At 44.4% G+C, this 27,986-nt stretch overlaps 1 protein-coding gene across 1 annotated transcript; it reads left to right on the top strand.

The window, feature by feature from the left end:
• Positions 1-14,199: 14,199 nt before the first annotated feature.
• On the top strand, positions 14,200-15,214 carry TMSB10 (thymosin beta 10). The gene is made up of 3 exons (XM_059942428.1): positions 14,200-14,306; positions 14,553-14,660; positions 14,931-15,214. Exons 2-3 carry the CDS (start codon positions 14,561-14,563, stop codon positions 14,957-14,959), a joined length of 129 nt encoding a protein of 42 aa, XP_059798411.1. The 5' UTR covers positions 14,200-14,306; positions 14,553-14,560; the 3' UTR covers positions 14,960-15,214.
• Positions 15,215-27,986: the final 12,772 nt, after the last annotated feature.

The raw sequence follows: 27,986 nt of genomic DNA, 5'->3' as shown, positions 1-27,986 counted from the left end.
TGTAGATCAGCCCATGTCATCACTGAATCTGGTGTAGATTTGTCCTGTTATATCCATCACACATCATCATATCTATTTATTTACGAGTCTGTTTCCCATTACAGACCATGAACACCTCAAGGTTAGAGGTCAAGATGCCTTGGAAAATCCTGCACCTGTTCTGCTGCCCAGCCCCTGCCCAGCACCAGGAAATGCTTATTGAATAAATACATGAGCAAATGAAAGAATGAGCCATGGCAAGTGAAACTCGGATTTCCAGGTAAAGGTTCCCTGGTTTACTCAACCGGTTACAACATGTATTGGCCCGTGCTTTGGGGACAAAAATTCGTATGTTTGCATCAGTTCACAAGAGAACTAGGAGTCAGAGTTCCTACTCCAAACTTGGCACCTGTACTGACATGTGATTTAAATGTTGATGGGTGTTATCAGCTGAATGTGTCTCCTCCCCAAATTCATATGTCGAAGTCCTGATCCCCAGTACCTCAGAATGTAACTGTATTTGGATATAAGCCCTTAAAAGAGATGATTAAATTAAAATGAGGTTATTAGGGTGGGGCTCAAATTCAGTCTGACCGGTGTCCTTATAAGAAGGAATATGGACACACAGAGGGACATCGGGGATGTGCATGCACAGAGGATGACCATGTGAGGACACGGTGAGAAGGCAGCCGTCTACAAGCCAAGGAGGGAGGCCTCAGAGGAAGCCAAACCTACCCACACCTTGGTTTTGGACTTCTAGTGTACACAACTGGGAGAAAATTGATTTTTGTTGTTTAAGCCACAGTCTGTGGTATTTTGTTATGGCAATACAAGTGGTGATAAAGTAGGTGAGTCCTACTCCCTGCCTCCCCTCCCACTTCTGTATCTGGAAACCTCCCCTAACTTCCTGGCAAACATTTTCCAATCAATCCCAGATATCATCTGATTTTAATTTCAGGACTCTGAAAGTTTTTTCCACCAATCACCACTATGCCCCAGATGACCCTGTCCCTTTAACATGTCCAGAAACCTCTTTTGAAGAATTCATATTCAGCTTGGGAGCATTTATTGGGCAACAATGGAATGACAAAAATAGAACAATACTGAGACTAGCTCAGAAAATACTCCAGAGAAGTAATTAGCATAGTGCAGGAAAATTATAAAAATGAACCAAAGTAGTTGAACCACTCCCCTTCATATAATACTTCTCACCTACAAAATTCTTTCAGAGAGTTGATCATGATATCTCAATTACTATCTTCATTTTTTAGATGAGGAAATTGAAGCCCAGAGAATGAAGTGACCGTCCAAGGGCCCAGGGCTAGTACATAATGGTACCAGCACTTGGACCCAGGTCTCCTGAGTCCTGAGGTGCTTCATAAGTATATCTACACCTTCATCAGAAAAGAGGGGTTTGCCTGAAAGCACACGTTTACCACATTCCTTTCTGGAGGTACAGAAAAACCTTTTTTCTACTTGCCTGTTATAAATTGTTACTCCTTTCCCAGTAAAGCTTGTAATTGGCTTTTCATAAGGCTTCATTGGGAGGAAGCTTAGAAATTTGGCTCCAAGCCAAAGAGTAACACATTGCATAAAAGAGACAGAAAAAGAATATGAATTTTCAAATGAGCAAATTAACTAAAAAGAAAATAGAAATTTCACATATTCTTTAAGGAGGAGGATAAAAAAAAATACAGTATGCAGAAGGGGGCAGTTTTCTAGAAATTATGCAAATTAAAAAGAAGTTAGAAATGAATGAAAATTGGTGAAAACTACAAAAGTGATTCAAAAAGCAGAGAGAATTTATCCTACACAGACGCTTGTCCAGGTTTTGTTTGCTTTAATTCATTTGCATCACTGTTTGTGGTGGTCCCTTGCAGTAGACCCAGGCAAGGGGAGCTGGCACTTTAGTGGACTTCCCTCCACACACAAACACCATGCAAACTCTGAGCACAGGCTTCCTCTGCTCTGTATTCCGGAAGCAAAGGGTGACCGCACCTCAATACCCGGGAGCTTTGTGGGCTGTGCTGCTGACAGCACCAAAAATGATGTGCTTCCGTGTTTGGGGATGATTGGAGTGATAGAGACACTTACCCAAGCTCTTCTGTCACTCGAACTTTTTCTCTCATAGATTCTTGCTTAATGATGATTCCCAGGAGTACCAAGTGCCCATTTTCTTGCTTCTTTTCCGGTTCCAGTCTGGGCCTCCAAAAATTAGCACAGGAATTCCTGCAGCTGCAGGAATTGCTCACAAATTAACACAGTATCCCCAACAGTTGCATATGCAGCTAAGGAATATTTTGCAATAGTAAACAGCTCATATTATTCTTTAATTTGTGTACATGTAGGTCTGGACATAACACTTATGAAACAAAATACAGGTTCTTTCCATTGGCCACGAGATGGATGCTGAATGCCAGAACTACAAACAGTTTAGTTTTTATAAAATTATTCATTGAATTCAATTACACCTACAAAAATTTTAATTTTAATTTTTTAAAATGTTGATTTATAATTTTGAAATGTATTAATAATTATTTGTATTTTGCTTTAGAATACTAGATAATGTTACTATTTTAGAACAAAATATCTTGTTTAAAACATATATGGGGGGATTCCCTGGTGACACAGTGGTTGAGAGTCTGCCTGCCAATGCAGGGGACACGGGTTCGAGCCCTGGTCTGGGAAGATGCCACATGCCGCGGAGCAACTAGGCCCGTGAGCCACAACTACTGAGCCTGCGCATCTGAAGCCTGTGCTCCGCAACAAAAGAGGCCGCGATAGTGAGAGGCCCGCGCACCGCGATGAAGAGTGGCCCCCGCTTGCCGCAACTAGAGAAAGACCTCGCACAGTAATGAAGAACCAACACAGCCAAAAATAAATAAATAAATAAATTTATTTATTTATTTTTTAAAAATGTATGAAATTTAATTTTTCTGTTTTTTACCTAATTGCATTCACATTTTTTGATGAAAATAAAGTTGATCCTCATTATTCATGGATACCATAGTTGAGAATTACCTACTTGCTAAAATTTATTTTTAACCCCCAAATCAAGCTCACAGCGATTTTGTAGTCATATGAAGACATGCACAGAGTGCCGGAGTATTTGAGCCCCCAACACACACCTTCCCAGCGGAAGCCAAATAAGGCAACACTCTGCCTTCTTATTTCCACTCTTATACTATAAATGTGTCCTTTTTCCAGTCTATTTAGTACCTCGTTTTTCTCATTTCTGTTGGTGATTTCACAGTTTAAAATGGCGGGACCAGAGTGCTGAAGTGCTGTCTAGTGTTCCTGAGTGTAAGAAAGCTGTGATGTTCCTTACAGAGAAAAATGCACTTGTTACATAAGCTTTGTCCAGGCATTTTATGCTGTTGGTTGTGTGCATTCAATGTGAATGAATCAACAGTATATACTAAATAAGGTGTCTTTCAACAGAAACACACATTAAAAAAAAGCTTATGTGTTGATCAGCTGATGAAAATGTTCTGACCATAGGCTTACAGGAACCTAACTCTATTTCTTGGAGCAAGGGTTTGATATTCACTAATTCAGCATTGGTGGCGACTTTATAGTACAAAACTACCCTGAATAACGGAAATCGCCTATATGTTTAAATTTTGTACGCTTTGAATACAATTACATTTTAATTTTTGTTTAGGTCATTACCATCTATAGAACACAAGTTTTGTAAAAGTCTTGTTAACCACACAATCACTAATTATGCTTAAGTGACAGCAGAAAAAAATTTGTGGAATAAATTTCTAATAATTTATTAGAAATGTTTTTATTAGTATGTCTTAATTGTATTCTTCTTTTAAACATTCCCAGACCATCAATAGAACACCCAGACCTGCATAAGACTTATCAAATTCAATTATCTGTGATATTTTGCCCACTTTAACTCATACAAAACCCATCACTTGTCACATTTTTAAAATTACATTATGAAATTGAATCTGTTATGCAGGAGGATAAAATATATTTTATTTAACAGTATGTTAGTTTGCTTTACAACTTAAATATTTAGACACTTGGTATGTGAGTCTCCATTTATACTCTTGCCCTGGGATCTGTAAACATTAGGGACAGTAGTTTGCAGTAGCAAACTGCTGAAACAATATAAATGTAAATCAATTGTATTAATTACTGTATGATTCATCCATATAATAGAATCTTATACAGCCTTTAATAAGAAAAATTAAAAACAGTGGACTTGGAAGCAAATGGCTAGGATTCAGATCCCGGCTCTAGCACTCACTAGATGTGTGACCTTGATTTATTTAACCTGCCTGTGCCTCAGTTTCTTCATCTGTAAACAGGGAATTACTAGTACTTTGCTCATAGGACTCAGAGTCAATATGTGTAAAGTGCTTAGAACAGTGATAAACACATAAAAGTTGTATGTAAATTTCACTCTCAGGATTAAATGTTCAGTATTTGCACTGGTATGATACAATCTCTAAGATAGAGTAAGGGAAAAAAGTAAAGTGCAGAGAGTGTAATAATATACTATCATTTGTGAAAATAAATAAAAGAATATGTATGTGTACATATATGCTTTTATCTCCACAAGAAACTGGCAATAGTGATGGCTTCCAGGGAAGGAAATGGGAGGTCTGGGGCTTAGAGGTGGGAGAGAGATTTTTCACTGTATGTCCCAGTTACTCCGTAACAAATCCAACCCAAAAGCTTAGTGGCTTAAAACAGCAGTCATGTATATATTTTTCATGGGTTCTAGGAAATCTGACAGAGCCCAACAGGGAGGCTCATCCCTGTTCCATGATGTCTGTGGTCTTTCCTCTCTCGTTGCCCTTATTTCATTTAGTCGATATTTTAGGTTGATTTTTCAGGTCTGTGTCCTCCACCAGACTGTATGATCCCCGAGGACAAGAACCACAGCTTATTCATCTCTGTGTCACTCACAGGACATAGCATAGGTACTCAGAAAAATCTTGGTGGAGTAAATGAAGAAGTAAGAATTCATGTCGCAATTAACACAACACTGTAAATCAACTATACATCGATTTAAAAAAAAAAAAAAAAGAATCTATGTCCTCATTTTTTCTATAGTCCTTTTATTCTTCATTTCCTAATCCCAGGTATGCCCCCTACCTCTTCACTGGCTAATACCATGACACAGAGATTGAAATTTCACAACCTTAGGAAAAACTTCATTTGTTTTTTGGTAGATGCATCTTGTATCAGAATGACTTTTCAAAGAATTTTATCAACTAAGAGCACTGGTGCTATAGACTGAATGTTTGTGTCCCTCCAAAACTCATATGCTGAAATCCTAACCCCCAAGGTGATGATATTAGGAGGTGAGGACTTTGGGAGGTGATTAGGTCATGAGAGTAGAGTCCTCATGAATGGAATTAGTGCCTTGTAAAAGAGACCCTGCAGAGCCGCCTTGCCCCTTCTGCTATATGAGGGCAGTGAGAAGAACGGCTGTCGATGAAACAGGATGCACGTCCTGACCAGACATCGAACCTGCCAGCGCCTTGACCTTGGACTTCCCAGCCTCCAGAACAGTGAGAGATAAATTTTTGTTGTTTATAAGCCACTCAGTCTATAATATCCTGCTACAACAGCCCCAACAGACTAAGTCAACTGGAGTAGAAAATAAAGGACTGAAGCGCATTGGCAAGTACTGGTGCAGAGAGCAGATTTCACATACAGATCAGGGGCAGGCAAAATCCACGACCTCGGGGCTTTCCATTGAGCTATATACAAGCAGGGAGGGGGGATGATATTCATTCGGGAAAAAAAATAATTCTTTAACATTTAAATGAAAGGAAAACACAGAAAACAGGCTAACCTGTCAAAAGACACAAGTAGTATTATCTTAACAGCTAACACTAAAAGTCCACGGAGGAAGGGAACCAGCTTCAGAGGAATATCTCCATCAGTTGCTTGTGGTACAGAGAAAGGCCCAGAAATCTCCTTTCAACAAACACCAAGGTAGCAGAGAACAAGTACACTGTTTTGCTGGAGAGAAAGAGGGGAGTTGGTATTTCTCAAAGGGAAAAATGGAGAGAAGAAGGAGGGAATCAGAAAATGGAAAAGAGGACAGAGTGAGAAAGTGGGAATTTTGGGCTACCCAGGAAAAGCACAGGGTGGGGGATCTCCCAAGGCACCCAGAGAGCTTTTAGGATCAAGGATGTGTCATAAAAAATATAGATTTTTCCCCTCCCCTTAACCCACAAAACTTTGGTAAAAGGAATGCTGCACACACCAGCCTTATAGTCATAGTTGCTTCGAAGAAGGAAATCAAGGCCAAGGGCTGTCCATATTTGGATATGCCTCAGTGTGGAGCAAATATTCAGAGAGACCAGAAGTAACCATAAGAGCAGAATATTCCTGAAAATTCAGAGGAACCATGGGAAAGCATCAAATAGGATGTCTTCATGAGACCCCAGAGGATATCTGGATTACACATAAAATTGCAGAAACATGTGTTGTGGAAGTGAAAGGAAAATTTGGAAGTTAAAGGGATGATTTCTGAATAATAGATGCTAAGCCACTGATTGAATAATCCCACTTCAGCAGTGTTTGAACTGCTGGCCATGACGAATTAGTGGGTGATAAAATCAAATTGGCAGGTCACAGCTAGTAATTTTAATGAAATGATAAAATAGAAAGGGATAGTTCAACCCCACTAGCCAGGAGATAAATGCAAATTAAAACCCTGATGAGATATAACTCCATGCCTATTAGAAGAGCTATAATTAAAAATAGTGACAATACCAAATACTGGTGAGAATGCTGAGAAACTGGATCTCTTATATATTGGTAGTGGGACTGTAAAATGGTACAGCCACTCTGAAAAGTTGTTTGGAAGTCTCCTACAAAACTAAGCATATACTTACCACATGACCCAGCAATCACTCCCCGGGACATTTATCCCAGAGAAATGAAAATTTATGTCCACATGTACCAAAAAATGTACACAAATGTTCATAGCAGCGTTATTTTTAATAGCTAAAAACAGGAAACAGTCAAAATGACCTTCAATAGGTGGTACGTTCATACCAGGGAATACCACTCAGACATAAAAATGAACGAACCACTGGTACACTCAACAACTTGCAAGGATCTCAGGGTCATCACGATGAGTGGAAAAAGCCAACCTCAAAAGACAAAATTTTGCAGATGGAGAACAGATCAGTGGTTGCCACGGGTTATAGGTGGGGGTGGTGTGCTGGTAGATGAGATTATAAGAGTAAGTAGCACCAGAGATGCCCTTTATGGTGTTAGAATAGGTCTGTATCTGGACTGTGGTGGTTGTACAAATCTATACACGTGATAAAATTGCATAGAACTACACACACCCACACACATACACACAGGGAAGAGTGCATATAATTGGTGAAATCTGGAAAAGGTCTATAAATTGCCTCAATGTCAGTTTGCTGGGTTTGATACAGGATTACAGTTGTGTAAGATGTTGCTATCGAGTACACAGAGGACTTCGGTGTACTGTCTTTGCAACTTTCTGTGAGTCTGTAATTATTTCAAACTAAAACGATTTTTTAAACGAAAAGGAATAGACCAGAGAAAGAGGGCATCACTCACAGTAAGAGTATCAGTTCTGGTGAAACATTTGTTTCATTTGTGTGTGCTCATGTGAGTCCTGGGTCACCGTGTGAAATGTACTTCTTGGGAGACGGGAGGGCAGTCATCAAGGTCAAAACCAGTTTGAAAACCACTGCTTTATAGCAAGCTTGGAAGACTCAGAGACCTAGGCGGATGGTATGAAGAAGTGAGACAGGCCTGGTTCATTCAGATTGTCATCACCTCTCTTTTTCCCATATATCAGTCATTACAGTGGCAGGTTTCATAACGATATAAATATTCTTTACTTCCACAGACACATATGCTCTTTCTTAATTTTTTTTAACTACATGGCACTTTTAATCTACGTGTTCTCCCACCACTTTTGATAGTGAATTAGTTTTTCTATTGCCAAGAAACAAATTACTCCAAATCTTAGCAACATAAGACAGCATTTATCATATCACGGTTTCTGGGAATGGCTGAGCTGGATGGTTCTAGCTCAGGGCCTCCCAGGAGGTTGCAGTAGAATTGTCCGTCACAGCTGCAGCCTTCTGAAGACTCAAATGCGGCCAGAGGATCGACTGCCAAGCTCACTAGTTGACAGTCCTCACCTCCCCACTGACTGTTGACCAGAAACTCACCATGCGGGCATCTCCTTAGGACTGTTCCCAACGTGGCAGCTAGCTTCCCCTAGAAGGAGAGATACAAGAGAAAGAGAGAGAAAGTCAGGCATCAAATAGAAATTCATCTTTTATAACTTAATCTCAGAAATGGCATACTATCTCCTCTACCATATGCCATTGGTCACCCAGACATACCCTTGTACAATAGAGGAGGGTTCGACACAAGAGTGAGAACAAGAGGCAGGACCGTTAGGGGCCATCTTGAAGGCTGATGTCCACAGATAGAGACCTGGGAACAAGAAATATTTATCTATTATAAGTAAAACACCCATACATATATAATACATGGCAATTGACACTGGTCTCCATGCTGCAAAGACATTAGGGAGTGTTGGAGAATCCAGTAAAGTGAAGTTGACATACCCCATTTCAAGGGGGCGGCTGCTAATCATGGCGCTGCAGTGAGAAAATATAGACCCAGGGTTGCTAGATCTTCAACTCGGAAATCTTCCGATGTTTGAGTATTGCCTGAAGTTTTTTGTTGAGTTTAATGTGGCCAAACAAAATAAATAAACCATCTGGATCCAAGTGGCAGGTTACAAACCCTGCTGCAAGGTGCAGGTGAGGGTGGTGCCGTGGTTGAGAGCTCAGGGTTTGGAATCAGACCTGGATTCAAGTTCCAGCCACGCCAATTTACCTGCTGTGTGACCTTGACCACGCCTGGGAGCCTACCCTGTAAAGCAGAGTTGATCAAAATGGTGCCATTTCACAGTGTTTCGGTGAAGTTTAAGTGAGATAATACATAAAGTTCTTCTCTCAGGGCCTGGAACACAGCAACTGCACAAAAATATTAGTTGCCCTCATTACTGTTACTCTAACACCAGAGGTGAAAACTGAAACAATAATATCCTCACACAGCCTGTGACTGTTAGCCACTTGGGCAACCTCAGCAACTGCCAAGCTTGATTTAGGGGTTCATCCACACATCTCCAGAGCAGAACAATCATTACTGAAGCTGAACCTCAAAGGCCCACTTTACTTTCTTCACAATTTTATCTTGGGGAGTCCTTAAACTCCATGACCTACAAAGAGAAACGGTGTTTGAATGGTATGGAAAACAGAGACATCACATCTTGATTTCTTTCCTTCCCATACCTCCTTGTTGTGAGAGTCACACAGCTATTTTCAGGCTGGCAAAGCTGACAACCAAAAGGAGGCTGTTTCCCAACTGGAATAACAACACAAGAAGGACCAGGGAGGTCATCTAGGGAGAAGCAGTTTTGCTCACTTGTGAACCTACTCAATCCCAAGGTCTGAATCATCTCTATCACCGTCCACATACCTGGCTATCCACTCCTCATTGAATGCCTCCAGTGACAGGGAACTCATCACCTCCCCCAGAGTAGCCTATTCCGTTTTGGTTAAGAATTTTATGCATTTGTTCAAAGAACATTGATTGAGCACTTATTATATATCTGGCGTTGCATTTGGTGTTGGTGGTGCAGTGGTAAATGAGACAAATGAGGTCTCCCATTTCCTAGTGTGGGAGATAGACAATAAACAAAGAAATGAATTTATAACATGTTTGGTAGAAATAGATTTGTTGATGAAATAATCAATAAACAATCTATAATAGGAATAGAAAAGAGTATTATCTGAGTCAAACTGAGGACTATAGCCCAGAAGATAGCCTCTCAGTTAACTCTGAGGAACTACTCCAGAGAAGCATAGTTTTCAGCACAGTTTTATATCTTGTCAGAGCAAAGAACATTAAACAAGTAAGGTATACATTCCTTCAAGATTTAAAAAAAAAAAAAAAATAGATGAGAACATACCCAGCGAGTCAGAATGGCCTTGGCACCTGGGAAGGGAGTCATTTCATTGAAGAAGTACTAACATTGGCATCTCAGGAAGGGAAGCATTTAATCTTTATTTTTAACATGGGCATTCTTTACTTCTGGTCAATGCGGCCTTTTCTTCAATAATTAAAACAGATGTATAATGTACGTTTGATAGGCCACAAATAGGCTGTTCTAATTAGCATAAAATTCAAGTTAACGCATGTGTAAACCAGAATGACTTCCCCATTCCTCAATATGTACAAATTTCTTTCATCAGATTCTAAGAAGAAAAGTGAAACAGGGTAAAACTTTAGAGAATGATAGGGGTGGTCAAGGAGGGTTCTCTGAGGAGAGGATGCTCCAGCAGCTTTCTTAATGAAATGAGAAGGTACACAATGTGAATATCTAGACTAAGAAGAACATCTCACATGAGCATTTCAGCAAGCAGTAAACAAAGCAGAAGTAAATGTCTTCCTAACATTCAAAGGAAACCTAGACTGAACTCTTTCTGCTTATTCATACAGCCAGAAATCTCACTGCCACTTGAGAGTTAATCCTGTTACGTCTCCCTGTACTTGCAGGGTTAATGGTCAGGCAGAGAAGGCTCTGCATCTGTCCCTATCAGGTTCATTTCATCATATTTTGTCCATTTCTCCACTGGATCCACTTTGCTTTGGCATTTACAGTGTTGCATCCTTCCTAATATAGTCAGCATTCTATCTACATCCCCATTCAAGTCCCTAAAAAAATATCGTCAAATTGGCCAGGTCTGAGGGCTGGAGTCCCATGGCAAATCTCCAGAGGCTCCCCCCACACACCAGATTGACAGTCATCAAGACTCCCTTTGGTCCGTCTTATTAGCTCTTCGATTTCCTGTGCATCCTTCTCAATGAAGATGGAAACGTAATTGGAGTTGAGTGGTTCTCTTTTCTCTACACCGTCTGTGAACAGTACACAATCCGTTCCAAGCAGCAGGCTGATATGTTGTCAGACAAATGACGCCCCAAGACATAAGGAAACACAGGGCACAAGCATGAGCTTGTTGACTGACTCATTCAGTTACTACACTAGACTTGTCACTAAGAGTCTCATCATCTTTCTGTCTTCCACATCCAGAACACTGCCAGATGCCCCGTGGGCATTTGATAAACCTCTGTTGAAAAGTATGTGTGTGAGTATTACAGAAAATATTTAGGGAAAAATCCCCAAATGAGACCTAAGACCCTGGCACCCCTAAGTTATGATTTTTCTGTCTCATGGGAAAATGAGTTGTGCTGCTACATAACAAAAATTCCCAAGACTTAGTGACTTACAAAACCTGCAACATTTATTTTGCTCATGAATCTGCAATTTGGCCCGGGACAGCCTGTGTCTGCTCTACTCAGCATTACCTCATGTGCTTGCACGCTTAGTGGTTGATGCTAGCTCAGACCTCAGCTGAGACTTGTGGTTGGAATGCCTGCAAGTGGCCTTTCCTTATAGGTGCTTAGTTTTCTCAGAGTGTGGAGGCACCCAGAGAGAGTCAGGCAGAGCTGTGTGGCTCATAAATCAAAAAGCATAATTTCTGCCACATTTTATTCACTAGAAGAAAGTCACGAAGGACAGTCTATACTCAGGAATTAGTGGGACAAGTGTCAAAGAATATGCTGACTTTTAAAACCACCACCCGTAGGATTGAATGAGACTAATAGGTTTGACCATTCTTAAGCAACAAATGCCTGAGAGGATCCCTGCTTCCTTAGAGATGGGCCACAGAAGTGCACTGAGTGAGAATAAAGAATGTCTGCAAGTCTACTTAGAGCTCCTTAGTTTGGAAATCCTGCAGGCTTGATATGTTTGAAACATGTGTCTCTACAATTGTATTGAGAAGACATAGATTCCCTTGTTTCCCAAATAAAAGGAAGTTGGAATTGGACTTCACCAAGGGTCCAAATTAGGACAACTTCACAGGCCATAGGTGGGACCCAGGAAGGTAATACCTAAATAACACTTGGCATTGCATCTGAAGAGGAATCCAGTGCCACTGAGACCCTCCAAAGAGTCGACGTCTCTGGATGTCTGGATATTTTCATGGTCAAGTTTGGCAGATCCTTCAATCGTGTATGGCAGAGACTGCTCCAAGACCCTCCACCCCTGCTCTTACTCCTGGGCACACAGCTTGACTACATTTCCCAGCCTCCCTTGCAGTTAGGTGAGATCATGTGACTGAGTCAGGCCAAAGAGATGAGGGCAGAACTCATGGAGACTACTTCCAACCTGGTCCATAAAAACTCTAGTGCAGTCCTCTGTCTTCTCTTTTCCCATCCACTGGCTAGATGGAGTAAACATCCAGGACCTAGAGGAGGGCAGAGGGATGAGAGAGAAGGGGCCTGGGTGCATGAGTCACTACATGGAGGAAAGCTGCCTGAACAGAAACAGCATAAAATGTTGCTGCATGAATGGAGAATAAACCTCCTTTGGAGGTTGTTTGTTACGATTGTTTGCCTGACTGTGAAGTTGGATTTTTATTTAAGAAATGTTCATTCGCCTCCGTCTCCCACCATGGGTGGAATATAATACTTCTCCATTCCATTGATGGTGGTTTGGCCTATGGGATGTTAACAGACAAGAGGTGACATGACATGCTTTTACACACACTTCAACACTTCTGCACTCTCTTATGCAACAGGCGTCTTGCTGTTTTCCCATCACCTTGAGAAGAACAAGCTCCAGCTAGATCCTGGGCCAGAGCATGAGACAGCTGTGGAGCAGACCTAGATCCAGTGAGCCTAGCTAGCTCAGCTAGCTCAACCCAGCAGCTCCTGCCTGCAGACAAGTGAGTGAGAATAAGTGACTACTGTTTTAAGCTACTGAGTTTCGTGACAGTTTGTTACACAGCATACTGTGGCAATAGTTGGCTGATACACTAATGAAGTGTGTGTGCCATTCTCATGGGGCTGCCATGTTAAGCTTCCACTTGATGCCTGCTCTTTACCTCATTTAAGTTTTATGCCAAAACTCTTTTACATATGAAGAGGTATAAGAAAAGACTTGCCCAAGGCCACATAAGGAGTTTGGTATATCAAATTCGTAAGCCCAAATTTATTTCCTTCTGTTCCAAACGCACTGAGGGAATGTGAAAAAAAGCGGTTAAAATCAGGAAGGGATGGGACAGAACTTAGGATGTTTCCATCAAATGCCACTTCAAAAGTGCTTGGTAATACTCCTTGACATTTGGAAACTTCAGGACAAATAAAACAATGACCAGCTTCACCTCCTGGGTTGTTCATTTGTGGAACTAAAGATGTTGCACAGGATGAAGATACAACTCTTCTAAGAAAGATTTGAATAGTTGCAGTACACCACTCCCATGATGGGTTAAAAAGGGAAACAAGAACCTTTGTAGGGACATCTTCAAGGTTAACTCAAGGAGGAAAATGGAACCTGGGGACACAGCATCCCCAGGAGCCCTGTGAGAGAAAGAACACCGCAAGGCCCTGGGGCCTGCCTGCTCTCACCACCGCCTTTCAGACCATGCTTGCATCAAACACCTAAGGGAGCACCAGCCACGGGTCCCGCAGGAGCTGCCCAGCTCAGGGAAGGGAAACAACCGGCCCCCAACCTGAGCAAGGAGCAGTGGAAACCTATCTGCAACCCTCACCCCCACCCCGTCTTTTCATCTCTAGGACCCTTGGCTCGGATTCTTTTAGTGTGAGACCCCGCAGGGGTTCACCTCCCCGAGGAGAGGAAAAGGGGGTGGGGGGGTTTCCGGTGTGCTAAAGGCGAAAGACGTGGGGACTGCCCAGGGGTGGGGTGTCTCCTGCGAGCCGGGACTGCTGCAAAGCGCGCGAGCACGCCAGCACACCCATACTCACAACGACACGCTACACACCCACATCCACACCCAACCATACACCCCTCCCCCGCTGGCCCCCCACGCCCCTCCTGCGGGTGAGCAGCAGACTGCCGGAGACGGGAGTGCAGCACCCTAGAAAACTGAGGGCCTGGCGCCCACCCTGGCCGCGCTTGCCCCCTCCACGCTGGGGAACCTGAGAGCTGTGGGCACTGGGCGCAGAGGCCCCGCGCGCGGGAAGAGCCGCGCCCAAACCGGCGGGCAGCCAGGCGGAGGGCACGGCGGGAAAGCTAGCCGCCCGCCCTGGCCCCGCCCCCACAGCCGCCGGTGCCGCCCCCGCTGCGGCGGGCGAGGGGCGGGGCGGGGCGCGGCATATATAAGGCGAGGGGCGGGCGCCGCTCTTTTGTCTCTTGCTGCAGCGACGCAAGTCGGAGCACCGGAACCGCGGGCTTGGAGCGGAACTTTTCGGTGAGCGGCGCGCTGGGGCGGAGGCCCCATCCGGGTGGGGTCGGAGCGGCCCTTCCCCGACGGGACGCCCGGACCGGCCGGCCACGCCCTGGGGCTGTGGAGGGGGTGCGGGACGCGCCCAGATCCTCGGCCTCCGGGCTGCCGGGAACGCCCCGGCCGGAGTGCCACGTCGAGGGGCGGCGGCGGGGAGCGCGGAGGGGGCCGCTGGCCCCGGCTCCGGGCCAACCGCCTTGGCTTGCCCGCTAGGGTTGAAAATGGCAGACAAGCCGGACATGGGGGAAATCGCCAGCTTCGATAAGGCCAAGCTGAAGAAGACGGAGACGCAGGAGAAGAACACCCTGCCGACCAAAGAGAGTGAGTCCGCCCCCGCCTCCGGGTCCTCGAGCTCCAGTCCCCACCCCGCCCTTCCCCTAAACCGAGCCCCGCACCCCATCCGGCGGATGCCTCCCGTCGGGCAGCCCCAGCTCCCCTTTCTGTTGCACAAGGCGCCTGTCCCCAACCCCAAGCCTCTTTCTTAATCCCCAGACCTCGTGGGTGCCTCGCCCAGCCCAGGTTTGTAAGCGCCTCGGTTGGCGGGTTGCAAGGGGTTCCCATCCCCCAGTGCCCGCTTCCTGCCCTCCACAGCCATTGAGCAGGAGAAGCAAGCGAAGTGAAATTTCCTGAGAACCCGGAGTATTCTCCACCCCCATCATCTTGGAGACCCTAGTCGTGATGTGGAGGAAGAGCCACCTGCAAGATGGACACGAGCGACAAGCTGCACTGTGAACCCGGGCACTCCGTGCCGATGCCACCGGCCTGTGGGTCTCTGAAGGGACCCTCCAATCGGACTGCCAAATTCTCCGGTTTGCCCTGGGATATTATAGAAAATTATTTGTATGATTAATGACAATAAAACACACCTCGTGGCATGGCTGGCGTGGTCTGAGTCTGTTAGTTGAGTATGCGTGGGTAGTGCCACTGCAGCAGAGCTCCAGCCACCGGAGTCGGAGTTCCTGCCGCAGAGCGGGGGAGGGGGTCGCAGGATGGGCTGGCTTGCAGGGACCATCTCTTATTTTGAGTTTTCCTGCTTCTGTGTAAGATTTTACGGGTTATTAGCCGCTTACTCTTGCAATCCATGCAAAATTTAACCCCACTTTTCATTCCTGGAAGCTGTTTTGGAAAATGCTTTTTTAAAAGAGCAGAATTTGTTTTTTGTTTTTTTCAGAATTTGTTTTTGATAAGCTTTTACAGTCTCACCATTTTCTCTGGCCTCCTCATAGTTCTGATTAACACCAGGAGAGAACAGTGATTTAAAGTCTGAGAAGAAAGGGGGAAATGACTGAATCTGGAATGTTGGAAATTGGGCGAGGTCACAAAGTCCCCGAGAGGCTTTCTCTTGGAGCTTGAAAAAGGAGGCATTGGAACAAAAACAAAGGCGGGATCCAAGGAAAGAAGAACATCAGAACTGGAGGAACCAACACCAGAACTAGAGAAGCTGTGGGGGACAGCCTAGCTTTTTGTCTTTTAACCCGGGCTCAGAACCTTCCACAAAAGCGTTAGCCATTAGAGGGAGTGCTGGGCTGAGCGGCCTCCGGTGCTGTGGTCAGCAGGAAGAGTGGGAATGTGGAGGGAGGGCTGGCGCCAGCAGGGGCAGCAGCAAAGCCCTGCTGGGTCACACCCGCTGGACCCACAGGGAAGGGGCAGGCCCGCCCAGAGGCCCTAGCGGAGGAGGAGGAGAACCTGGGGCTGCAGGGCATTCTAAAGCAAAGAAACAGGCTTGTGATTTCAGGGGTGGAGTTTCCTTTTAAGAAGGGAGGAGATGACACATCGTGTAGAGATTTGTCCCATATCTGCCTGACCGTCAGGGGCTGGACACTGGGTGAGGGCGGGTAATTTGAATGAGGTGTGATCCCGGTCCACGGGGCCTTAAAATCCAGTGGGTGAGATCTCCGCCACAGCAGACCACAGGGACACCTGGGCCAAGGGAGTCACTGCCCATGTGACATGGAGTGGCTTGACAGTGAAACCTGTGCTGTGGAGGGTAAGTGGGCCTGGGGAGGAGAAATAAGGAAGGGACACATTAAGAGACCACCGGGGCAAGGGACACTAACCTTTACTGAGTGTCGGCTGTGGGCCAGGCACTGTGCTTGGAGCTTTAATTCTCAGAAACTCTATTAAGGCAGTATGATTATCATCCCATTTTATAGACAGGGAAACTAGGGTTCAGAGAGACTAGGAATTTGCTGAAGACACACAGCCAGTGAGTAGTGGAGCCAGAATCTGGGGCCAAGGGTGTGCTTTGGGGGCTCTTACAACCCCAATGTTTAGGACGTCCACTGCGTCCAACGTTTCATGAGCACCCACTACTTGAAGCATATTTATAATTACCCCTGTTGGGGTCCATTGTTGGGAGGTTGAGGAAAAGGAAACAAATCACTACTACCTTCAAACAGTAACACAGTTGGTGGGGAGAGGGCTTTGGAGAAAAATAAAGCTGGGTAGGGGATCAGAGTGCGGGGGTGAGAGAGATTGGGAGCACCTCTCCGTTTTCCTTGGGATGGTCAAGGAGGGCCTCTCGGAGAAGGAGGCCTCAGAGCAAAGACCTAAGGGATGTGAGGAGGAGAAAAGTGGACACCTGGCACCCTCACCCAGGGGCCTCTGGGGAAGAACATAAAGCTGGGCTGGAGTGAGCATGGCCTAGGGAGCTGAGATGTGAGAGGCCAGGAGATGGAGGAAGCAGATCTTTTTTTTTTTTTTTCCTTTAATTTTTTTTTTTTTCTGGCTGTGTTGGGTCTTTGTTTCCGTGCGAGGGCTTCCTCTAGCTGTGGCAAGTGGGGGCCACTCTTCATTGCGATGCGCGGGCCTCTCACTATCGTGGCCTCCCCTGTTGCGGAGCACAGGCTCCAGACACGCAGGCTCAGTACTTGTGGGCTCACGGGCCCAGTTGCTCCGTGGCATGTGGGATCTTCCCAGACCAGGGCTCGAAACCGTGTCCCCTGCATTAGCAGGCAGATTCTCAACCACTGCGCCACCAGGGAAGCCTCCCGAGGAGGCAGATCTTGACGTCCTTGGGCTGTTGCAAGGTTGGCTGCTGAGGGGTTCCCTTCCCCCACCTCAAGGTGCCCTGTAGGCACCCCTCTTGGGGATGAAGCATCCTGTCTTGGCACACCACACCCAAGGCCTCTTCTGGACCAACCTGCTCTTGAGGGCTCCATCTGCAAGGCAGATCCCAGGCACTCTTCCCCCAAATCCCACAGACTCCTCGTCCCCAGTGGGCTCACCCAGGAGAACAGCTCCAGTGTCCCATTCCCAGGACCCTCTTACTCTCAGAAGATTCCCATGACTTTCTCACCCCCTCCCCAGGAAATCCTTTCTATTCTGAGGTGGTGGGGTGCCCATGAGAGCCTTGCTCTTCCTAAGAATTTAAGAAGACAAAAATCCAGGAGACTTAAGGGCGCTTCTGTTTTTCCACTCTGAGACAGTGAGCTAACTGGGGCCTCGCCAAGGTGGGGAAAGGAGATGTGGATAGGCAAGCGGGCTGTGAGTTATCACTTCAGAAATCTTATCACACCACATTGGTTTACAAGGTAAGGCTGGCCTTCCTCAACCCATCCCAGCTCCTGAGCTGCTTCAAGGTGTGCACATCTACACATCTCTTGGTCTGAATGGTAGAACCCCCGGAAGACAGACCCAGAAGGCCAAGCACTGGCCAAGAAGGCCGCCTTCCTAGGCCCCACCTCTCTCCCCACGGTGGATTGCAGGGAATCCCATGGGCATCACAGTGGAGTCAGCACCAGAACCTGGAGCTGGAGTGTCAGAGAACATTGAAGCACCTCAGGCCCACCCTTGCCTTCCTTCCTCCCTCCCTTATCCCACCATTTCTATTCCTTGCCACCTGGGAATATTGACACCCTTGGGAGAATTATACTGAATTACCGGTTTCTGCCCTTTTCCTCCTATCTAAGCATTCAAGAACCAATTATTAGTCCAATCACAAAACGAGGCTTGCTCTGAAACTAAAATACAATTGTAACTTTTCTTTTTAAACCTGAATTTCTGGCTTCATTTTCTTATTTCATCCCTAAGACAAGCGTTAATAATTCGGCCTCCATGTTATGAATGGGGCTCAGGGCTTGGGACTTTCCACTGTCTTTGTTAGGGTGCACCAGGGGACTTAGGATGACAGAAGGTCCCCATACACACACCCCACCTCCTATTCAATAAGCATGTGCTGAGTGCCTGGTATGTACCCCAGGCTGCTCAAGGTGCTGGGAAAACAGATGGAGGCCGCCTCAGGGAGCACCTAGGCTAGATTAGAAGGAAGACCCAGCCTGTCTTCCCAACACTTCCCAATCCCCCAGATCGCTCTCCCACCCTCTTCTCTCATCCTCAGGCAAGCACTTCTTCTCAGGCAATATTAGGTTCCTTAAAATAATAGAGTCTCTCTAGATCCCTCACTCAGCATCCCCTAACGTTAGCATCTTACTTCATTATAGTCCAATTATCAGAATCAAGAAATTAACATTACAGTACTATTAATCCCACTCCTGGGCATGTACCCAGACAAAACTATAATTCGAAAAGATACATGCGCCCCTATGTTCATAGCAGCACTATTTACAATAGAGAAGACACGGAAATAACCTAAATGCCCATCGACAGATGAATGGATAAAGGCGTGGTACATATATACAATGGAATATTACTCAGCCATAAAAAAGAATGAAATAATGCCATTTGCAGCAACGTGGATGAACCTTGAGATTATCATACTAAGTGAAGTTAAGTCAGAAAGAGAAAGACAAATACCATATGATATCGCTTATATGTGGAATCTAATATATGACACAAATGAACATTCTATGAAACAAAAACACTCACAGACAGAGAACAGACTTGTGGTTGCCAAGTGGGAGGGGGCTGGGGAAGGGAAGGATTGGGAGTTTAGGATTAGCAGATACAAACTACTATATGTAGCATGGATGAACAACAAGTTCCTACCGTATAGCACAGAGAACTATATTCAGTATCCTGTGATAAAACATAATGGAGGGCTTCCCTGTTGGCGCAGTGGTTGAGAATCTGCCTGCCAATGCAGGGGACACGGGTTCGAGCCCTGGTCTGAGAAGATCCCACATGCCGCGGAGCAACTAGGCCCATGAGCCACAGTTGCTGAGCCTGCGCGTCTGGAGCCTGTGCTCCGCAACAAGAGAGGCCGCGATAGTGAGAGGCCCACGCACCACGATGAGGAGTGGCCCCCACTTGCCGCAACTAGAGAAAGCCCTCGCACAGAAACGAAGACCCAACACAGCCATAAATAAATAAATAAATAAATAAATAAATAAATAAATAAAAACGGTGTGCTCCTATTAAAAAAAAAACATAATGGAAAAGAATATGAAAAAGACATATAACTGAATCACTTTGCTGTACAGCAGAAACTAACACAACATTGTAAATCAACTATGCTTCAATAAATTTTTTTAAAATTATACTACTATTAACTAAACCAAAGATCTTATTCAAATTTCACCAGTTTTTCCACTAACGTCCTTTTTCTGTGCCAAGATCCTATCCAGGACCCCACATAACATTCATTTATTTCTCTTTAGTCTCCTGCAATCTGTAATAGTTCCTCAGTCTCTCCTTGTTTTTTATTACCTTGACACTTATAAAGAGTATGGCCAAGTACCTGCTGAATATATCTCAATGCGGGTTTGTCTTATGTTTTCTCACGATTGGACTGATGTTCTAGATGTATTTTTTGGTAAGCTGCACCACGTTCTTTTTGGAGTGGAAAGAAAATATTAAGTGCCTTAGTTCCCATGCTTTTTGCCACCTTCTGTCATTTCCCTTGCATGGGAAAAACACTCCTGTGTTTCTCCTCTCTACTCTTCCTGCACTACTCAACAATACGTGCAGGAAAAACTCTTCTGTTTCTCCTTTACTCCAGCATTCTACTCACAGAATACTCTACGTCAGGTCACCAAATGGGTGGATTTTCCACACCAAGCAATTCTCAGATTCTCCAGACACCAGCTGGGTGTCCCACAATTCGATTCAGTTCTGACACCATCTACCTGGAGTTAGCATCAGAGCCCACAGGTTAAGGGCTCAGTACCACAAAACTGCCCCCTCCTCCCACTTCAGACACCAATTGCAAGTCCAGCTGGACAGTATGCATCTAATAGACTGAGGCTGAGCAGAGCCGCCCTATGACACAGTGACCCCAGGCCTAGTGATACATTCCAGAGGGACGAGTGCATGTGTCCACCAAAGGACATGTCCAAGAATGTTCCATTCATATTGGTCAAAGAGCAAAAACAACCCAAATGTCCATCAACAGAATGAATAGACAAATCTGTTGTATTCACACAGTTAATCACTGAGTTACTCAACAATGAAAAGGAACCAAGTGCTGATATCTAATATTGTATGATTAAATCTAAATGACATTCTAGAAAAGGCAAAAATAATTTTTGATGATGAAAGTCAACAAAACCTTCTGGGGTGATGGAAATGTTATATATCTTGATCAGAGTGGTAACTACGTGAGTGTGTAAAAAATTATCAAGATGAACACTTAAGATTAACACTCATATGCACTTCACTATATGTATGTTTTACCTCAATAAAAAGATTTTTTTAATCCTATGAAGAACTAAGGATTCCCAGCTTTTAAGACCACATACTACTAGCTCAGAGGGAAGATCAGAAGATTTTATAAACAGAGCCTGTATCTGGTTCCAAGGGGCAACAGGAAACCATGTTTCTCTGGCCCTTTCCTTCCTTCTTCCCTGCCTTTGAGTATTTCCCCCCATTTGAATGACCCTCCATCTCTTTTCTAATTGGTCAAATATTAGCCATCCTACAAGGCCTTACCAATCACCACCTTCTCCGATTAGCCCGCCTGATTTCCCAACCAATGCCATTCTCTCTGTCCTGTCAGCTCCTATCTGCCCCTCTCTACTGGTACTTGGACACGTCACCTCCTCAGTTAGACTGAATGGAGAAGGATTTGTATTCATTGATACTGGTGGCACCCACAGTAGCCAGTACGTAATAGACACTCAATAAATAATTATTGAATTGTCACTAAATATCCCACTGGCCTCACCTTCTGCGTCTTGGCCACACTACAGCCAGGCTGCTATCAGGCCCCCTACTGTCTTACTGTGGGTTCTCTTGTGCATTGAAAGGGCCTAAGCATAATCGGCATGTGGGAGTGACCATGGTTCAGGGAAGCCAAATAGCTTCATTTCCCTTCCAGAACCAGAACAGGATGCAATCCTATGACAATGAAGGGAAGTACAGTGAATTCACAATTGAGGCTATTGATGGAAAGCTATTTATTAATTACCCAGATGGCAACTGTGACTCTCAACCAGTTAAAAGAGTTTAGATATTGGGTTGCTGATTTCTGTGAAATACAGAGGCTGTGCTCTTGTTCAGTTTAATTCAGCAGGCATTTTTTGAGTGCTAGTGAATTCCTAACACTGTACTAGGGCTGTGGAAGCTGTAAAAGACCCGCGCCAACTAACTACACAAAAGGTGGAATGAAGTAAATGGTAAAGAGGGAGATAAGCAAAGCACCATGGGAAGGTATATGAAGGAATTATTAACTCTGGCCAGGAGGTTGCTTCATGGGAAAGAAGCATTTGAATAAAGACGCAGGGGAGTGAGAATGGGAGCAGGGCTTTCTTAACAGAAGGAGGAGCAGTGCATTGTGATACCATAGCGTGTTCCGTGGGGGGAAAGGGCAATGGTTCAGTGAAAACGGAGGACGCCTCAAAATTAGCCTAGAAAGGTAAGTTGAGCTCTTTATCCTATAGACAGTTGAGAGCCACTGCAGATTTGAGGTTGGGGCAAAGTGATCTGGAATGTATTTGATAGCATGAGAAGGACGTTGTGGCAGACACAGAGGGTTATCTACCCGACCACTGTCACCATCACCACCACTTCTACCATCACCACCATCACCACCACTACCACCACACACTTCTCATCCTTTCCTACCCTGCCTTCTTCATGGCCAAGGGAAGCCCAGTTGTATTTAGATATAAAGCAGTTGATGAACTTCAAGGGGCACAGCCCCGGGAGCGATGCTTGATAATGTAAACCTAAGGCACCCAGGGGTTCAGCAGTATAGAAATTTGTGAGGTTGTTTTGTTTCAGTTTGATTGTCATAAAAATTGAGGGACACTGTTGACAGTTCATGAACAAGGATCAGGAATGTCTGACATCCTGCAATGCACAGGGCAATCCCATATATCAAAGATTTGTCCCGTGCCCTGCATGACTTTTTAAAAGACTCTTTATTGTGGTATAATTAAGTATAGAAAAATGCACAGATCATAAGTATACAGCTCGATGAATCTTCACAAACTGAACACAGCCTAGTGTCTCCTTCCAGCCATACACCTATTCTAACTGCTAACAGCATGTACACAGTATGCCTATTTTTGAACTTTATATAAATGGACCCATGACTTGTGAATAAACCACTAGACATTCATGTAGATGAAATATCTCTTTATAATCATGTGGCTCCAGCAACAACCAATTTTTCACAATTTTATTCTACATTGCATTTCCCGGGAATGCAACTCCCATGTAAATGTAAATTGAAGGATGCCTTTTTTTTTTTTTTTGGCCAGCCGTGAGGCTTGTGGGATCTTAGTTCCCCGACCACGGATTGAACCCAGGCCCTCGTCAGTGAAAGCACAGAGTCCTAACCACTGGACCGCCAGGGAATTCCCCCAGGGATGCCTTTTTTTCAAACTCAGAGCTTTACAAAGAGTTGATTGCCATTGCAGAAAATCATGGCATGGAGAGCAGTATCTCTTTTAGGTTTTGAACTGTTGTTACAACACAATTGTATCAGTGTTTGTCTGAAGCTGTGGACTGCTTCTTTCTGTGCAGAATATTGTTGTGCCATATTATATTAGTCAGCTTTTGATAGGTTGTGAGGCAGTAACAAACAACTCCAAAAATCCCAATGGCTTACAACAACAAAAATGTATTTTTTGTTGTTGTTGTTCATATATACATCAGTTGAAGCTGTGCTCCTGTTCCACATGTCTTTTTCATTTTGAGAGCCAGGATAAAGGGGCAGCCCTATCTGAGACATACTGTTGTCACAGCAGAGGAAAAAGGTATGGCAGAACCACGCAATGGCTTTTCAAGCTCTTCTCATACGTGACACTTCCATTCACATTACACTGACCAAAGCAAATCATAAAGCAAGCCTGACATCAATTGGGTGAGGCGGTGCAAGTCCCATGCCCTCAGGCTGGGATATCTAATTCTGGTATAGGGAAGGCAGGAAATAATTTGGAGTCATAATATAATTTACCATATATATTGAAATGCATATGCATATAATTTTTGAAAATTGTCTTCCTTTATTTCACCTTTATATTCCAATGAGAGCTTGTATTGATTTGTTTTTCAAGTACATGTGTGGATAGATTATATTGTCTTTGATTTTCATCTCAGGAAAGAGGAGTGCTATAAAATATTTACACAAAAGGAGATGTTGGTTCTAAGAGGTTGAGAACCAGCAGTCTGAACCAATCATGGTAATTCCGTTACGCTGCAGGGACTGACTGAAGAATAGGTATGGGTTGCGATCCTGGCCAAGGAGACCCAAGAGGAAGCCTGCAGGGAGACTTCAGGGAAGATGGTATCTGTACTTTGAGGACATAAGGAAAAGTTGCATGTGTCACTGTGTGAGGACGTGAACCTCGAACCACAACAGCCATCTCGAAGCCACGAATGGCCATGCCCAGATGCTGAGAGTGGAAAAATGAAAAGAATCTGGGTACTTGAGGAGTTCTTGAGCTGCTGAGTTTTCCTGAAAATGCCTCATCTTTGAACTTTCTGTTATGTGAAATAATACATTTTTCTTACATTTAAGAAATCTATAATTGGGTTTTCTGTTCCTGGTAGTCAAAAGTATTCTACAATGATCACCTGGAATGAGAAGACTGTGTGGGTAGAGATGTTGGTTTGTAGGATACTGTTATAGTGCAGGCAAGAGGTAATGAGGACCTGAATGAGGGAAAGACATGCACGTAGTGGTATGCGGGTATGTGTTTCACAACCAGCTCTCAGTTCGGGGTGGAGGTGGAAAGGAGCTGAATTTGTAGCATCTGCCAATGTCTATGGTGTAAGTATTGCCAATTTCAAGCTGCCAACAGTTTAACCACCAACTTCCCTGCTTTTTGAAAATTTAACAAATGGATCTTTGCAAGCTAGCACCAATTGGCTTCAACACACCACTGGCTGGAGGGGAGTAGGAAATCAGGACAGATACAGAAGATTTTGCAGAGGGAGAATTAGTAAGACTTCAGATTGTGTGGGCAACTATAGAAGTTGTAATCTGACAAACAGGAAAACAGAAACAAACCTTTGCTTGTCCATGTGACTTCATTTCTGTGCTTCAAGAGTGGAAGATCAGAGCATCCAATAAGCAGGGCATTTCCCAGAAAGTACATTGGGAGACACAGTATCACTTTGGAGAGCAATTTTACAGTCCCCAAATAAGTATCATAAATTAATTTTATGGCCAACACATTGTACAGAGATACAATAAAACGAGGCCATGATAAAGTGGGTGTGTCTGGCACTGAGCCCTGGGAAGGGCAGGGTGAACTTGTAGGACCTCACAGCGTCCTAGAACCTGCATCAGGCAAAACATCAGTGGGAGTCTGCGTGGAAGCACCTGGTAGGAGGAAAGCAGGCCAGGTTGGCCAGAATCAGCAAGCTATTAGGGCCAGCCGAAGTGGAGATGCTATAGTTCATTAATCGCTCGATCCACTGTTTTCTCCATTTATTCACCACAATTTATTTAGCACCTGATAAGTACTGGGTCCTAGGCTAGGTATGCTCAGGATAAACAAAACGGATTTCCTGGACCTCATTCTCTTACAGGTAAGATAAACAGGTAACCTAGATTACTGACAAAATATGGGAATTCTGTATTCTGATTTAAAACTAAAAGGGCACTAGTCTTATTTTTTTACCTCCCCAGTGAAATTCAGAAGACTGAACCCTTAACACTGGGAGATGACCCTGTTGGCTCAGCCCTGGCATTTTTCAGCATTTATTCTGAATTTCTGTAGCATTCATTTCTATCTCTGTATTGTTAAATCGATGTGTTTCATAGAAATCAACAAGATCAGAAGGACTTTGTTATTGGTAAGAAGATAAAAACCACTGGCCCCATGAATGCTGTTTAAGATTATCAAGGGACTTCCCTGGTGGCACAGTGGTTAAGAATCCACCTACCAATGCAGGGGACACGGGTTCGAGCCCTGATCGGGAAGATCCCACATGCCACGGAGAAACTAAGCCCTTGCGCCACAACTACCGAGCCTGTGCTCTAGAGCCTACGAGCCACAACTACTGAAGCCCGCGCTCCTAGAGCCCATGCTCTGCAACAAGAGAAACCACTGCAGTGAGAAGCCCGCGCACCACAACGAAGAGTAGCCCCACTCACCGCAACTAGAGAAAGCCCATGCGCAGCAACGAGGACCCAACGCAGCCAAAAATTAATTAATTAATTTTAAAAAAATCGAGCACCCAAACCACAGCTAAGAATACTTTCTACATTATGGAGGAATCCTGTTCTTTAGGAAACAGAAAAATTCTCACTTTTGTATCAGTGCAGCCCCAAGACCTTCATCTGAGGCATCTGTGACTAAAAAGAACCTATTCTTTGAGTTATTTTTTTGTCCAAGTGTTATCTCCTGCCAAGCTGTCCCTTACTTTGTTTCCTGCTACTCAGATGCCAGGTTATTTGATATGGCTTGTTCTTAGAAAAAAAACTCAGTGGAGTGCATGATCTTATCCTGAGGATTCTTTGGTTTTTTATTTTTAAAAATCCTATCCAACCTGGCTTAAGCAAAAAGGATTTATTTACTCATGTCAATGAGAAATCCAGGGAGTAGGTTCTGCTTCAGGTGTGCTGATGTGAAGATAGTCAAATGATGTCACAGGGACCTGTTTTCTCTCTCTCCATCTCTCACGTCAAACTTTTTCTTTTCAGGCTGACCCTCCCACTCATGGTGACAATACAGCTGCTAGAGCCCAGAGACTGCATTCTTCCCAGGGGTAAGAACAGCAGAGAAGAGAGAACTTCTCTTCAACCAGTTCAAACATAAACCCTGGCCCTAACTTTCAACGGCCTGAATTAGGTCAAGTGTCCATCCCTGACATAATCACACTGGCCGAGATAAGGGAAGACAGAGCTTAGTTTAAAACTAGGTCCCATAATGACCTATATGGGAAAAGAATCTAAAAAAGAGTTGACATATGTATATGTATAACTGAGTCACCTTGCTGTATAGCAGAAACTAACACAACATTGTAAATCAACTATACTCCAATAAAAATTAATTTAAAAAAAATAAAATAAGGGGACTTCCATGGTGGTCCAGTGGTTAAGACTCTGTGCTTCCAATGCAGGGGGCTCCGGTTCGATCCCTGGTCAGGGAACTAAGATCCAATTTAAATAAAATAAAATAAAATAATTAAATAAGATAAGATAAAAAACTAGGTCTCATGCTATCCCTGGAGTTAGGGGATGGGTCAGCTTCACCAGAATCACAGGGACATCACATGCAGAAGGAGTACATGTGTGAATGAAAATCAAGGACTAGGGACTTCCCTGGCGGTCCAGTGGTTAAGACTTCACCTTGCAATGCAGGGGGTGCGGGTTCGATCCCTGGTTGGGGAGCTAAGATCCCACATGCCTCGCGGCCAAAAAACCAAAACATAAAACAGGAGCAATATTGTAACAAATTCAGTAAAGACTTTAAAGAAAAATAGAAAAAGAAAATCAGGGACTATTATTAAGAACAGGGTAAATGGATATTAAGCACCCAAACTCCTCCATATCCACCACAGTCATGTGCTAAAGTGGAGTCTAAAGGTCCCATTTTAACGTCTTAACCCCTGGGGACTGCAGGGGCTGCTGTGAGTCTGATCCTGGGGGTAGGCAGATGTGAACTGGTGGAGAAAACCTAACTTCTCTGTTATCACAGCCCTATTCCCAACGTCCCTGCCAAAAACCAAGGCTGGGGCAAAGGTCCTGAGATTAAAGACATACACACACACACACACACACACACATCACCTGTGTACATACATACATATATGTATACATGTATAGATGTGTGCATGTGTGTGCGTATATATAAAGAGATTTTTAAGGAAATGGATCACAGGATTATGGGGGCTAGTGAACGCAAACTCCATACAGCAGGTCAGCAGTCTGGAAACTTGAGCAGTTCTTCCATGCTACAATCTTAAGGCAGAATTTCTTCTTCTCCAGGAAACCTCAATTCTTGCTCTTCAAGCCTTCAACTGATTGAAAAAGGCCCACCCTTATTATGGCAGGTAATCTCCTTTACTTCCAGTTAACTGATTGTAAATGTTAATCACATCTACAAAATACCTCCACAGCAACATCTAGACTGTGTTTGACCGAATAACTGGGCATCACAGTCTAGTCAAGTGGACACAAGAAATTAACCATCATCACAGTGACTGAGGTTGACTGTCCACTTCATCCTCACAAGCACCCGGATTCCAGCAGCCATTGTCTCCTTGGATCTGGGCACCGGACCATGCCATGCCAAGCTTGGCTGGCAGCAAGGAACACCCAGTGCAGAAGTCTGGCTCCCACTCCCACCC

The sequence above is a fragment of the Balaenoptera ricei genome, chromosome 13 (assembly GCF_028023285.1).
Source record: "Balaenoptera ricei isolate mBalRic1 chromosome 13, mBalRic1.hap2, whole genome shotgun sequence".
Lineage (NCBI taxonomy): Eukaryota > Metazoa > Chordata > Mammalia > Artiodactyla > Balaenopteridae > Balaenoptera > Balaenoptera ricei.
Note: the sequence above shows the minus strand (reverse complement) of the source record. Positions and strands in the feature narration are given on the sequence as shown.

What these genes read in the sequence shown, in the direction of transcription:
- TMSB10 (XM_059942428.1), top strand. Translation starts at nt 14,561, where the DNA reads ATGGCAGACAAGCCGGACATGGGGGAAATCGCCAGCTTCGATAAGGCC. An exon ending in CACCCTGCCGACCAAAGAGA is followed by an intron (nt 14,661 to 14,930) that starts GTGAGTCCGCCC and finishes TGCCCTCCACAG; the next exon opens with CCATTGAGCAGGAGAAGCAA.